Below are 15269 nucleotides of genomic sequence, written 5' to 3'. Positions count from 1 at the left end.
CACAGTACTCAGCTCAGGCACTTAGAGGCTGGCAGCCACTGCCTATGGCCTCTGACCTCTCTCATCCTCCAGGAGACAGAGGTACCTCCATCCCCCATATTCACTCTTCTCAACTCCATTATTTTACATGGGGACCATCTCCCACAGGTATCCTACACACTTCATTGGTTGCTACTCCCTAAAGCATGCTTTTTTTATGTTATCACTACCCTCCTTAAGCAGCTTCAGAACAAACACCCAATCCTGTCCTTGAACTGCCTTCTGAAGGACCACGGGGCCCTAAAAGAGGAAGAGACCTAAAATCTAGAGCCAGTGCATTGCCATTATTTTTGAATCCGCCCCACACGTACACTCAAATCACAGACCATTAATGCAATCCACAAATCATCCTTACAGACCTGGGGATCTCTTTCAAAGAAACATGAGGAATTCCAAAAGGATTCTTTTTCAATGTTGCTTAGAGCATCGCTGTTTATACTGGATTACAATTGGAAACACTTATAATATCCAACAAGAAGCCAGAGAAAGGGCCAGAGCAATAGTACAGCAGGTAGGGCATTTGCCTTGAATGTGGCTGTCCCAGATCACTGGGAACCCATGTGGTCCTCTGAGCCTGCCAAGAGTGATCCTGGAGCATAGAGTCAGGAGTTAGCACTGAACACTGCTGGGTGTGGTCCAAAAACTAAAAACAACAACAACAAAAAATCAAAAATAGAAACCAGAGAAAACCCCATATGGTCCCTTCCAAGGATTATTTGGCAACTGCTAAAAATCGTGCTGGTGAAGAATTTTCCCTGGTTCAGAAAAGTTTTCTGAAACTCCCACCTCCATCTCTATTCTAGAATTTATGAGTATGCAAATCTGGGATAGTTAAGTTCTCTCTGACTCAGTTTCCCCATTGACGAGAGGCAGATTATAAGGAAATTCATCACAGAGGCTTTAGAGTATGGTGAGTCAGCAGCAAAGTCTGGCTTCCCCATCTTAGTCACCACTTCATCATCTCCCTGCACAAATTAGTAGAACGTAGTATTAATAGCAGACTCCTTTCCTGCCTGTGTAGAGCAAGGGCCTGGCTTCTGGGATGGGCATTATCTCAGTGAGTCCTAGCAGCTATTCTCTCACGTGGTATTGTCCTCCTGTTATGCAACAGGAACCCAGGACCAGATGTTGACAGCACTTCATCCCAAGGTAGCCACACGAAGACTAAGTGAGCACCTTCTATCCTTGCCAGCTTTCCTGTCTGTGTGAGCAGACCTCTTGAAGGTAGAGCAAGGGTTGGAGCCAGTGTATTCTCTCCTGGGGGTACTTTACCAGAAGCCCAAGGGTCCCCTTGCCTGGTGCATGCAACATACAACAAAACTAAGAACTATCAAAACAGATTTACATGCTTTGCATATGAGGGCCTCATATTTTGTACCTATTTTTGCACGGTCCCCCAAATGACTACAAATGTCATGGGAAGAATACAATATCTAATGTCATTAAGGGGTGTGTGGGCTTTAGGAGAAAACAATTTATAACTGTGGAAGCATCACTGCATGCACAGCCCCATCTAGAAGGGAAGAAGACTCAACTCAAAGTACCAAGATAGGAAGTCAAAGGGGGCCATCTTGGCGTACCAACAGCACAGGTCCAGAGATTGAGCAGCAAGTTCCAGAAGACACTACAGCACTGGAGATTTCTCCAGGCCCCATACCAAGCAAATTTTACCAGGGCACCCCAGGTGGAGCAGGCGCAGTCTCCCCACCTACTCCAGATGGAATCCTGGCAACCAAGAGCTTACACAAGTAAGGCACAGGCATGCGGGTACCAGAACTAAGTCTCCAAGCGACTTGGGCTGTCTCTCCGTGGCTCCCTGTCCACTCTTGATCCCAGATGTTACGCTGACAACCCACCTCCAGTCCGGGTCCAGAAAATCCCAATTGAATCCCAAAATGGATTAGCTCCCTACAGAGATGTTTCTGGAACCCAAACATTTACAATCTTAAAATTCCAGAAGTGCGTGGCCGCTTTTGTGGCCATGCAACCTCTCATGATATGCAAAATGAGCAATGGAAAATAAATGATCTAGCCTCTGCCCCTGGCAGGCAGGCCTGAACGGTGGTGGGAAAATTTGAGCAAAGCATAATATCCAAAAGTAGAGAGAGAGAATTGAGGAAATTGTCTGCCATAGAGGCAGGGTGAGGACTGGGATGGGGTGGGAGGATAATGGGGACATTGGCGGTGGAAAAATTTTTTTTCCTTTTTTAATTAGTGAAACACCACGAGGTACAATTATAGACTTATAATTTTTTGTGCTTGGGTTTCAGTTATACAATGATCAAGTACCCATCCCTCCACCAGCGCCCATCCTCCACCACCACGGGTCCTAGCATCCCTCCCACTCCTCATCCCTCCCCCATGCCACCCTGCCTCTGTGGCAGGTCATTCCCTTTTGTTCTCTCTCTCTCTCTCCTTTTGGGTTCTGTGGTTTGCAAGAGAGGCATTGGGTGGCAATCATGTTTATAGTCTACTTTCAGCATGCTTCTCCCATCCTGGGAGGATCCTCCCAACACCCTTTATTTGGTGCTCCCTTCTCTATCTGAGCTTCCTTTTCCCCTAGCATGTGTGGCTGGCCTCCAAGTCATGAAGCAAAATTCCTGGTGCTAATCTCAGTCACTCCTGGGTATTAGTCTCCCATTATGTTACTTTATGTTCCCCAGATGAATGCAATCTTTCTATGTCTATCCCGCTCTTTCTGACTCATTTTGCTTAACATGATACTTTCCATGTAGTACCACTTGTTGTGTAAACTTCATGACTTCATCTTTTCTAACAGCTACATAGTACTCCACTGTGTAAATGTACCAAAGTTTCTTTAACCAGTAATCTGTTCTCGGGCACTCAGGCTTTTTCCAGATTCTGGCTATTTTAAAGAGTGTTGCAATGAACAAACAAGTGCAGATGTCACTTCAACTATACTTTTTGGCCTCTCTGGGATATATTCTCAGGAGCGGTATTGCTGGATCAAATGGGAGCTCAAATTCTTGCACTTGTGGAGGTATGGGTGATCGTTCTTTGTATGGCTGAATCTCAAACATGAAAGCTTTGTAACTGTATCTCATGGTGATTCAATAAAATAAATAAATAAATAAATAAAATTAAAAAAGGGCCCCAGTCCCAAAAAGTCTACAATGCCCTTTTCACCCCTAAAGTTGGAACCAATGTACAGGAAAGGAGTCAGTAGACAGCGGGTTGCAATTTTCTTCTCTTCTGATTTTTCCACCCTCTTTTCCAAAGCTCAGTGTTTCTTTTTAAAGTTGGGTGGATCAGATGATGGTAGGAGCATCTTCTAATGCAGTGCTGGGGGCTACTCCTGGAGGTGCCGGGGGACCATGCAAAGCTGGTCATCAAATTTGGAGCTTCAACATGCAAAGCATGTGCTCCAGCCCTTTGAACTCTCTCCTCCACCTTCACTCATTCCCTTCTCTTCCTCTAGATCTTTGGATGCAGAGGAAGAAGAATGAAATCAGAGCCCTGAGGGGAAAAAAGGGCCCCTTTCTTTATGCAACTTGACACTGGGGAGATCACACTCATTCCTGGGACACTAGCCTCTACCTTTTGAAGAGTTATGAGGATGAGTTTAGGAGTTAGATAGCTTTGACTTTGGATTTCTATTCAACCTTAACTGGTTGGGCAGGCTTGAAAAAGTTTGATCTCGCTTTCTGAATGCATTTCTTCAAGGACAAAACGTTGAGTGGAAATTGTGGCATCCTTCAAAAGGAAGATTCAGCTGCAGGGAATCAGGTGATGATGCCTTTTAAGTGTCTGCCCAGGGCCTGACACTGAACACTCACAGACTCTCTGGATGCACCTCTGTCAGTAATGTGAGTGCTGCTTTGAGTGAGAACATATATTCAGCAATGCTATCAGCTCTGGCAACAGTACTTCCTAATGGAGAAGGTGCATGTAGAGAATTCTGCCAATGGACCCATCCGATCAAAATGCCTGTGGATGGGAATATCATCCAGGAGAGGAATCACATGTTACTTATTGCTTCCCAGTCCAAGAGTCTGAAAGTTTTCCATAAGGAAACCTTGTGCCTGATTTTGCATTTTTGAAAGAATTTTAAGTAAGAGAAAGTGGCAGGCATGATTCCTACAGTTGTGCATTCTGTCCTGGGGGTTCTAGTGACCTTTCAGAGCCCCTGATCTGCAGGGATGGTGCGAGCCTGCAGAGTTCATTTATGGAGAGAAAGAATCCTGTCTCAAAGAGGAGACTGACCAGGCAGGTGGGGTGAGCCTCTCTGGTCAGCTGAATCTGGGATGTTCTCCAATGTGATTTCTCACTCTGTTGGTTCTCCCTGATTTTATGCATTTTTTGAGTTTGGGACCAGAATTACACTCCAACTGAGTCATTAAATGGGGCAAGCCTGAGAAATGGGAGCATCAGCCTCTATCTCCCCAAGTTAGTTTCCAGTGGTTGCTGTCTCAGTCCCCCTGGCACCTAGAGAGGCCTGATCAATAGTACATGAATAAGTGTATCTTTATTCCTCTTAACTGGGGGAAAGCAGCATACTTTGCTTGGTACTAACATCTCAGGACAATCAGGGAATCTGATGGTCTTTCCTAATGTCTGAAAGATCAGGTGGCCTTTTAGACAAAATGAAGAAACTTAAAGAGGGAGAAGTGGGTATGTAGGGGTACATATTTGATGGGTTAGCTGGGGATACATTGCCTTGGTAGAGGTCGCTCCTCCCTGAGATCCTACAGGCATACAAATCTTTGCACCTCCATAAGTTCAGAACTTACATCAGACTCTTGATGACCGAGTATAGCTTCACCTCTTCACACCTGTTTCTCAGTGCTTCTCCACATATAACCCATTTTCTGCCAGGCAGTTTCTTTTTTCCCCCTCAATAACAAGGGAAGATAATCACAGAGCTAAGCTTATGAGATGAATGTAAGGATTAAACTGGTCAAAATAAGCAAAATATTTAAAATCAAGCCCTGCTCGCAGTGGCAGTAAGGCTGCTGCCTTTCTAACGCTTTTTGTAATGGATGTAATGCTGCCCCACTAGGAGAGTTGTATAAACTGACTGCATGATCACAGTGCACTGGCCCACCGTAGGTGCTCAGAGAGAGAGGAGTCCTTTTCACGGACCTGTGTCTCATCCCCAGCATTCACATCAGCCCTGTGACATCCCTTTGTATATGCACAAAGCAACTTATTCCAGGACTCATGCAGCCCATAGGAACCCTCTGGTCTTTGGAATTGACTTTCTAGTGTGATTCTTATTTCTGTGTGACCTACCCTGTTTCCAGCTCTGGATGCAGGCATGTGGCTAATGGCCAAAATAAAATACACATGAATAAGTGTATCTTTATTCCTCTGAACTGGGGGGAAAGGCAGCATACTTTGGTTGCTACTAACATCCCAGGTGGCAAAGCAGATGCCACCAGGTCATTATGTATGAAAGTCTCAGAGGGAGAGTCTTGGGGTTAATCTTGACCCCATCTCGACCATGCTATATGAGCTGTAGGAATTTCTGCATCTCTTGAGCCTTGATTTCTCTTTCTGTGTAATGGGAGACATAGTGGCCTGGTTTGAAGAACACCAGGCTCCCTTCCAGCCAAAGGAGCCTGATTTGTGAGTCCCTGATGTAGGTATATAGGAGTTACAACTCCTCTCATTCACATGTGGTCTAGTTCTGTGCCATGGAGTCCAGACTGATCTCACTGGCTCATGCAACTGAGAGAATGTAGGAGAGATGATGGTCAGGGACGACATCTGAGGCTCAGTACTTGTAATCTTCGACATTTCTGTCTAGGCCCTTGGAACATTAGATCTCAGGGTGTTTCCCTGGAAAATCCAACTTCTGTGGTATGAACATCCATACCATAGAAGTTAGAGAGTCCCAGCTGTCATTTAGAAGGAGTCACATCCAACTGTCCCCACTCCAGCATGAAACAAGTGAAGGGGTCCTGTCCCCCAGACTCCCCACAGGGGAAGTACACAACACATCACCTAGCTGAGTCATGCTCACTTCTTGCCCACAGAACTATGAGCAAAACACAACAGTTGCTCCTAACTCTTGAGTTTTAGAACAGTTCATTAAGCAGTAAGAAGCCACTGTGATCTCAGAGGTGAGCTGTGAATTGGCATTTCCAAATGAGGCTGGATTTTGGTCCCTAGACTCTCTGGAATTGAGTCCATCAAATGGTCCTTCCCTTGCCGTGAGTGAGTAGCAGGGTAAGTCTGGGAAATAGCAGGGAAAGCGATGCTTCCAGGGGTAGCTGATACCCAGAGACTAATGTCTTCCTCAGTACATCAGGTGTCTATGCTCACTTGTCCTTGACTGTGTGTTCTATCATAATGAAACATGTACAGTGTTGAAACTGCCACACTAAGAAAGGGAGCCATAACTTATTTTTCAAAATGTACCTTATTCACATCATTGTCAGATTTGTACCATTTCTAATGGCTGCTATTTTTAAACTCTGTATAACATTCAAGGGAACACAAAGCTCCCGCCTTTCTCTGATGCTCCATTATTGCTTCCTTCATACCTGAACAAGAGGTGAGGGCCTCCCTAGAAATAATTGGAGATCAGAGTGATAGGACAATTCTTTATAGAGTGTCTCTCAGGTCAGCCTCCCTCCCTGGGTGATGGTTGAACCTGAGTTAGTTTTCTCTTGCTGTTGTTACAAATTACCACAAGCTAGCTGGGTTAAAAACCACATGGATTGATTGTCTTACAGTTATACAGGTGAGAAGGTCAAAAAAAGGTCTTCCTGGAATAAAGCTGAGGTGCCAGCAAGGGCTATATTCCCTTCTGAAGGCTCTTGGGGCATCTATTTCCTCACTTTTTTTTTAACTTCCAGAGATTCTTTCTTACCTTTTCCTCCATCAAAGCTGTCAGTGTTGATTCATTAGCATTCTCTGCTGCCTCTTTCTTCCATAGAGAAGGGTTCTGTCTATATCAGGCTCAGCCTGCTCATTTAGGATAATCACCCTTGTATCAGATCAACCTATTAGCAACCCTAATTCTGTAGGCAAAATTCTCCCAATTTTCATGAAAGGTAACAAGTTCTCAGATCCTGCACATCATCAGGACTTGGATATCTTGGGAGAGGGCTTTATTCAGTCTCCCATACCTTTGTGGCCTTCCTTGATTTGGGACCACACAATAGGCTAGGTGACCACAACAGAATCAAGAAGCCAAAATATGAGTTGAATGGTTTTGTTTATTTTGGGTGGCAAAGGTTGAGAGAGAAGGTATGATCATGATAAAATGGCGGAAGAAGCTGTGGTTTGCTTGAGACTATACCTGCCTTCAGCCCACAAAGAAGTAAAGAAAAAAGTAAAGATCATTAGGTCATTAGGACTCAGGGAAGACTGGATGGCTGAAAATCAAATTAGATAATCTTCTGTGAGAGACCCTGTACTAACCTTCAAAGAGACCCTGTACTAACATGCCTATCAGGCTAGTTTTATGAGAGGTAGCAGGACCTCAGACCTGTAGATCATGTGTGAACAGAGATCCTGATGTATTCCAGAACAAAAGGGCATGGCAGACAAGGATCAAAGCAGAGAGCAGGTAACAGAGCTGAGAGGTGATGGTCCAGCCTAAACATTCCTTTACTCTATGCCTTATAATCACATCAGTGCCCTTGAATTCTGATGGAGCAGAATAGAAATGAAATTCAGTTGCATAACAATTATTTAGATTGATTTGTTGTGCTTCTGAATTTGGAGCGATAGCACAGCGGGTAGGGCGTCTGCCTTTTCACGCAGCCAACATGGCCGACCCGAGTTCGATTCCTCCGCCCCTTTCGGAGAGCCCGGCAAGCTACCGAGAGTATTCGATATGCCAGACACAGTAACAACAAAGTCTCCAATGGAGACGTTACTGGGCCCGCTCGAATAAATCGATGATCAATGGGAGGGCCTTTACCTTTACCTTTACCTTTACCTGAATTTGTATGGCCCTCACATATCATACCATATACCCCAAACTACATCAATAATTTTGGTATATTTCATATTCATGGCATTTTTATAAATCCCAAATCATCACAGTGATGTACTTAGAATTTTTTTTTTAGAAACCTGTAAGACTGTGAGTTATTGTTGCCCCTTTGGAAAGAAGCAGGAGTATGGAGGTCAACACAGATCTCTAAGTCCACCAGTGACCAAGTCAGAACTCAAGTCCAATTGTCTCGAATCAGTCTTCTGTTCAAAGTTCTTCACTGCCATCTCAGTCTACCTGAAAGCTACTGGGAATGACCCTGAGCACCAATGGGAGTCCTGTTTTGGGGACTTCATACTGCCATCTAGGGTTGAGACCTCAGAAAATTATTCCATTTCCGGGGCTCTATTTCTCTCTCAAGGGGACCTTGTTCAGCTCTGGTGTGAGGATGAGTTACTGAGTGCAGACATGCTATGAAAACTCTAATGTGTTCTGAAAAAATATATATAATATATATATTGCATTATTATTTTTTTGCCATATGGGGTTTTTAGAAGACAGGCTGTAAGAATAAGTTTCTCTTTATAGGTGTGATGGAGAGTCTATGGAGAAATGAGATACTTAAATTTCTGTGTAAAAGAAGGTACTGTCCTCTCTCTTCTAAAGGCACAGAGGAGAGCTTGCCTTACATCCAGTGAGCCCTGAAATTGCAGCCTTAACATTAGATTCTTAATCTAGAGAAGATGGTCTTTGACAACCTCATCAGACCGTAGGAATTTCTCTTAACCTCCAGGGAACAAATGTTCTTTTTCTTTATCTTTTATATTTTCCCAGTTTACATTAATGAGAGGGAAAGACACACACACACATCTCTACATTCTGACTTTTCATTCTTCTGGGACATCTTTCTTCAAAGATAAGGGACTTAATTAGTTCAGAAAAATGAACTGGTGGGGAAATAAAAGTAAAAGGAACAGACAATCCTTCCAGAAATAGCAACCTCATGCCTCAGAGAAAACACGAATGACTAAGACATCCTTTAGAGTTGTTTGTCTACTGACTATAAGCTCTAACAATTGGACAGACCTTTCTATTCCCCAATGGGCTTCCCTTTTAAGAAAGTATGGGGCTTCAAAGATTTTAAGTAGACAGTCACTGATGTACACTGACTTAGCATCCACATTCAACCCTCCTATTCCCTGAGAGTCCATGCTTCCTCCCCAACTCACTACCATGCAGTTTAGTTCTAGCTGCCATATGGCCCACACCCCAGCTATGGTTTATTCTGTATGAGATCAGACAGAGCATGCTTGAGGACACAGAAATTAATAGAGGGATGACTCAATGTAGCCAATGAGATGGAATCCTGTGTTTTCAGTAGGATGGACTAAAAGAGGGGTGTTGTCCTACAGGGCTCACAGAGTTGAGCAGGCATTAACCTAAGAATGGCCACAGTGCCCAGGAAAGCAGAGGAAATGAAGAGGGATCCCAACACCTTTGTGGGACTTCCTTTTTTCAGCCATCCCTGGACTTCTATCTCAGTTAATGTAGTTCCCCTTTTTACAATTAATTTGAATTGAGTTTATTTCACTCTCAGTGCTAAGAATTTCAACCAATATAATCTTCCAATTATGCATCCATCTCTGAGCATATGTTGGTATTTGAGTTTAAAACAGTTTCACTGCATCAGTTCATGCTCGAGAAATGTCTTCTTTGCATTGGTTTCCAGGTGAGTGACCAATTCCTCAGTGAAGGTATGTGCAGGTATGGTAAAAGTCTACTGCACTGAAGCTGACCTAACAGAGGTCATAATCTGGTACATATCACATGGCTAGTTTCAAACAAGATTAAAAAATAAAAAAAAATTATAAACTGTTAACTACATATTGTATTCCTTGAGATCTCTTTTAGAGACTGTATCCAAAGGAGGAATTCCCATGTCTACACTATCCCTCCTTACCTCCCTTCCTCCTTCCTTCCTTTCTTTCTTCCTTTCTTCTCACACTCCCTCTCTTCCCATCTCCCTTTCTTTTCCCTCTGCTCCATTCCTTCCTTTATAACTCCTTCCTCTTGGCCCCAATTTCTTTCTTTATTCTTTCCTTTCTTAATATCAGTGTATTTAGTCAAATCAACAGATTCAGTAAGCCCTCTTTCAGTTTGTTGTTGAAATGCATTTGGGAAAAAATTAAAAATGTTAATCTTTCAGTCTCTGAGGCATATGTTAATGCAGGAAGAACAGTGGAATCAAAGAGATGTGCCCGGAGCCGGAGGTTCTTCGTCCTCTTAGTTATTTCTTCGACGTTCTTGAAGGCATTCCAAGCCACTCTCTTCTTCCTGCGCAGCTCGGGTGCCAGGTCATTTGTCATGTTGACTTCTCAACCTAGGTACACATAGCTGTTGCATTCGGAGATGGTTGTTCCATTGAGAGCAAATGGGGCATCAGGAACGAGGCTGTTTCTCATAAACATTGTCTTCGTAAGATTAAGCTGTAGTCCTACCTTTCCACACTCACGGTCAAAGTCAGCCAGCATTTGTGCCACTTGGCTGATGTTTGGTGTTATTAAAACAATGTCATCAGCAAAGCAGAGGTGGTGTAGTTGCCGACCATCTATCTTCACTCCCATTCCTTCCCATTCTAGTCATCGTATGATGTTCTCGAGGGTGGCACTGAAGAGTTTCGGTGAAATGGTATCACCCTGCCGAAACCCTCTCTTGACATCAATGATTACTTCTTTGTAGAATGGTGAGATCCTGGTAGTGAATCTGCAATACAGCTCACTGAGGATCTTGATGTATTGGGCTTGAATGCCCTGATTGGCTAGGGCTTCAATGACCGCTTCCGTCTCAACAGAATCAAAGGCCTTCTTTAAATCAATGAATGTTAAACAGAGTGGCATCTTGAACTCCCGAGAAACCTCAATGAGCTTGGTTATCGTGTGGATATGGTCGATGGTGCTGAATCCTTTGCGGAACCCGGCTTGCTCGCATGGTTGTCCTTCATCTAGTGTTCTGCCAATCCTATTTAGGATGACTCGAGTGAGCAACTTGTAGATGACAGACAATAGGCAGATCGGGCAATAGTTGCCAATGTCATGGATGTCTCCCTTCTTGAACAGTAGTATGGTCCTGCTGGTTTTCCACTGGGATGGAACCTTGCATTCAGACAGGTAGCGTGTGAAGAGACCTGGGCCCTACGTAAACAGGATGAGAATGCTATTCGGGTCTCCCAAAGAGGAATTGAAAGAGCTATGCTTGGAATATCACGTTTCACTCAAATGAGAGAAAGAATCTGGAGTTCCGACATCTGTCGACGATCAAAAATCAGGGACGCTGTCTCGTTTGCCAAGTTGTCAAAAATCAGATGGGCTGGTCACGTAATGAGATTTAAAGATGACCGCTGGACTAGAGCTGTTACTGACTGGATTCCACGGGATGTCAAAAGACCTCGTGGCCGCCCACCTACCAGATGGTCAGACTTCTTCATCAAGATCCTGAATGATCGGTTTGAGGCTCTTCATGTTCCCAGAGCGAACAGATGCCATTGGGCTACACTAGCAAGCGACAGGGACAAATGGAGACGTTACTGGCGCCCGCTCGAGCAAATCAACGACTAATGGGAAGTTAAGTGATTAAGTGATTAACCTTTCAGTACCTGTATTGCAAATCATAATGCAAAATGGAAAGAGGGAGAGATAGAGAGAAAGAGAGACAGAGAAACAGAGACAGATAGAGGGAGACAGAGACAGAGACAAAGACAGACAGACAGAGAAGAAAAGTGCCGATCACAGAGGTAGACTGAGAGGAGTGTGGGAATCTGGGGACATTGGTGGTGGGAAATATACACTGGTGAAGGGACAAAGGAACATTGTTGGAATATTGTATGACTGAAACCCAATCATGAACAACTTTATAACTGTATGTCATGCCGATTCAATAATTTTTTTAAATTAAAAAAAGTTACAGATGACAAAGTAGATGTAAATACAGAACAATTATTGATACTGAGAAAAATAAGTTAATTTTTCTTTAAGGACTAAGTAGAAGGAAAGGCTTCCTAAAAGAATTGAATCTATAGAGAAATTCACTTGTTTGCCCATGGAATAGGGAGTGATTTACTCCAGGCAGAAAGCATAGCCTGGGCAAAGGTTTGGAGGCATTAAGCAGTCACACATGTTCAGAAAACGACATCTAATTAGTTCATTTGGCTCAAGTGTAGAATGAACTAAAGAGGAGAGAGACTGAAAGGAAGCCAAATCAAGAGTGTTAAATGCCAAGCTGAGCCTGTAGGGCAGTGATTCCCAAGTACTCTCATTAAGACCCAGGCCCACCCCCAACACTCACACATACAAACTCATTTATTTGCAAAAAAATTCATGTTCCTGGGACCTAAGCCCCCTCTAGAGACTCAAAATTTCTGGTATGAAATCCTGAAGCTACATTCTTGGGTTGATCTAAAACAAATAATCCACTTCTATAAGCAACAGGATTCTCATGGAGGCTACAGATTCATGCAAACTAGGTCGTATCCATTCACACTGCCCCCCACCCACCTCAGTCCAATTCCTGCCATTGCATCAGTCATCTCCATCCTTTGAAAGTCCTTTCATAGACCTCCTTCTCCAGGCTACCTTCTACAATTCAAAATGCTCTTTGAGTATTTCATTGTGCTCACAGAGAAAAGGCAGGCCCATTCAGATTTCTACTATAATATCTGGTGGCCAGCTGTTTTCAGGGACCTATAGTAAGACTGGACCTCAACGTTCTAATATTTCATTCCAGGCTGGAGCAATAGTACAGCGAGTAGGGAGTTTGCCTTGCACGTGGCTGACCCACATTCGATTCTTCTGTCCCTCTTGGAGAGCCCCACAATCTATTGAGAGTATCCCACCTGCACGGCAGAGCCTAGCAAGCTCCCCATGGTGTGTTCAATATGCTAAAAACAGTAACAGTAAGTCTCACAATGGAGACATTACTGGTGCCCGCTCCAGCAAATCGATGAACAGGAGGACAGTATTGCAGTGCTACAGTGCTCCTACCAATAGCAAGAGCTAGGCATAATGATCCCACTTTACAGAGGGAACCAAGGCAGCCTGGTAGGTCAAGGCCATAAAAGTTGGAGCCCTGAGGGGTGGAACCCTTTTGTCCAGGTCCTGAACAAGAAGGAGGGAGAAGGATCTTTAAGGAGCACTTACCACACATCCTGAGGAATCCACCTGGCGGTCAGACACACACTTGAAGTTTCGAGTGCAGCCCCCATTGTTACGAGAGCAGTCACGGACTGGCCCGAAGGAGGACAGCAGATCATTGATGGTTTCAAAGTATGTGGACAGCATCGCTTCTTCCCTTGGGTAGAAAAAAAGAAGGTTAGATCCAAGAGAAGCCTGCATCACTGTGTTCAACACTTAAATTAGTGTAAGACTAATATCCAACGCCAGGGAAACAGGGGCAAGGAGGACTGCTCAATGGTTGGAAGACTGCTACAAGTTGTTGGGGGCAAAGGGCAGTTAGGATAGAGAAGGGACTAATATGACAATAATAGTTAATAATTGGAAATGATCACTCTGGGTGAGAACTGAGTGTTGAAATTAGGTAAAGTGATATACATGATATCCTTTCAGTGTCTATATTGCAAACCAGAATATCGCAGTGGGTGGGGAGAGAGAGAGAGAGAAAGAGAGAGAGAGACAGAGAGAGGGAGAAAAATAGCTGTCATAGAGACAATATGGGATGGGGAGATAGGTGGGTGGGAACCTGGGGACATTGGTGGTGGGAAATGTACACTGATGAAAGGACGGGTGTTGGAACATTATATGGCTGAAATCCAATCAGAGTCAATCTTGTAGCTGCATATCTCACCATGATTCAATTTAAAAAATAAATTAAAAAAATTAAAAAATAGTGAAATGTGTCTGCACTGCACCTGAGATAACATCACTACCTTTGTCACTAAGAAAATGACACCAGTGAGTATCTTGAATACAAACAAAAGAAAAAAAAACTTGATATCATCCCAGACCTCTTATTTATGTTTAATGGTGACAAAATAAAACACACTTGGAGTTTTGTACCTTTCACTAATTGCCATCTTTTTGGAAAGTATCTGTGATATTTCCAGCTTACTAGAAATGAACTGTGCCTTGGAAAGTTGAAGTGTTTGGCCTTGGAAGCTGGCATGATTGAAGTTAGTGCCAAGCTTCACAGAGTTGAAAAAGAAAGATTTTCATACAACTTGTGAATCACATTATCTATGTTTCTCTACTGGCCCTAAAACTTTCTACCACAGCTCCGCAAATAGGCACATGGGTATTAGTGCTTTCTGTATATCAATGGAATCTATAAAAGGTGTGTTAGCCCAGATCACCTGAAACATAATCTGCAAAAACAAGGCATTACTGCTGACCCCAGTACATAAGAACTTCATGTTTCAGACTCTTCCGTTAAAGTCACACCATCAAATCTGGTGGCAACAGCTGCTGACAGAAGATGAGATTCTAGTAAAAAGACTTGATTCTTTTCAACTAAAATTTTCAAGAGACAAAACTAAACTAGATGCCCAATTTACACAAGGTGAGAGCTAAACAGGGAAGTTTCTGGATGCTGTTTTTTCTGGAGAAAGGGTCCTGAACAAGAAATGCCCTTGCCCTAGAATATGGAGTCGGCACAATGAGCACAGCAACATAGATATTAAGGTGATGCTGCACTGCCAGCAGCAAGAAGGGGTGCTCACTCTGTTTGTCTAGCACATTGAGTTGTGGAATCCAGAGCTACGAGAAAAGGGAGGTGCATTTGTACATGGAGTGGCCATAAAGCATGGCTAGTAATATCGCCACACATCCTTCATCCCTTAGACACTCCTTTCTCTCTTCTGGCTGGGGAGCGCCAAGTTTGGGTCTCTAGTCTTCTTTCCCTCCCTTCCTCCCTTCTTTCCTTTCTCCCTTCCTTCTTACCCCCATCTTCCCTCCCTCCACCTTCTCCCTCCCTCCCTCCCTCCCTCCCTCCCTCCCTCCCTCCTTCCTTCCTTCCTTCCTTTTCTTTCTCTCTTTCTTTCTTTCCTCTGTCTTTCTTTCTCTCTTCACACTCAGAAGTTCTCAGGGCTTAATCCTAGCTCTGTGCTCAGGGATCACTCCTGGTGGACCTGGGGGACCAGATGGGTACTGGGGATCAAATCCAGGTTGGCCACATACAAGGCAAGAGCCTTACCTGCTGTACTATTGCTCCAGCCCCTCTAGCTTATTTTCTGACAATTTTATCTCCCTTCTATCAACTGCCAGTGGAGTTGGCAACCCCTAGCTTTAATTAGATCCCCCACTGATCAACA

The 15269-nt window shown here is 43.8% G+C and overlaps 1 protein-coding gene across 4 annotated transcripts in view; it reads right to left on the bottom strand.

Annotated features, from left to right (window-relative positions):
• Positions 1–15269, bottom strand: part of ASTN2 (astrotactin 2) — a 1072177-nt gene that overhangs the window by 439467 nt on the left and 617441 nt on the right. For all 4 annotated transcript variants that reach the window (XM_056138490.1, XM_056138491.1, XM_056138492.1 and 1 more), the window contains one exon: positions 13144–13294. In XM_056138490.1, the coding sequence (XP_055994465.1) occupies positions 13144–13294 (151 nt within the window). The remainder of the gene's footprint in view (positions 1–13143; positions 13295–15269) is intronic.

Source organism: Sorex fumeus, unplaced genomic scaffold (assembly GCF_029834395.1).
Source record: "Sorex fumeus unplaced genomic scaffold, SorFum_2.1 ptg000129l, whole genome shotgun sequence".
NCBI classification, from domain to species: Eukaryota; Metazoa; Chordata; class Mammalia; order Eulipotyphla; family Soricidae; genus Sorex; species Sorex fumeus.
This window is presented reverse-complemented; position numbering and strand designations above follow the sequence as displayed.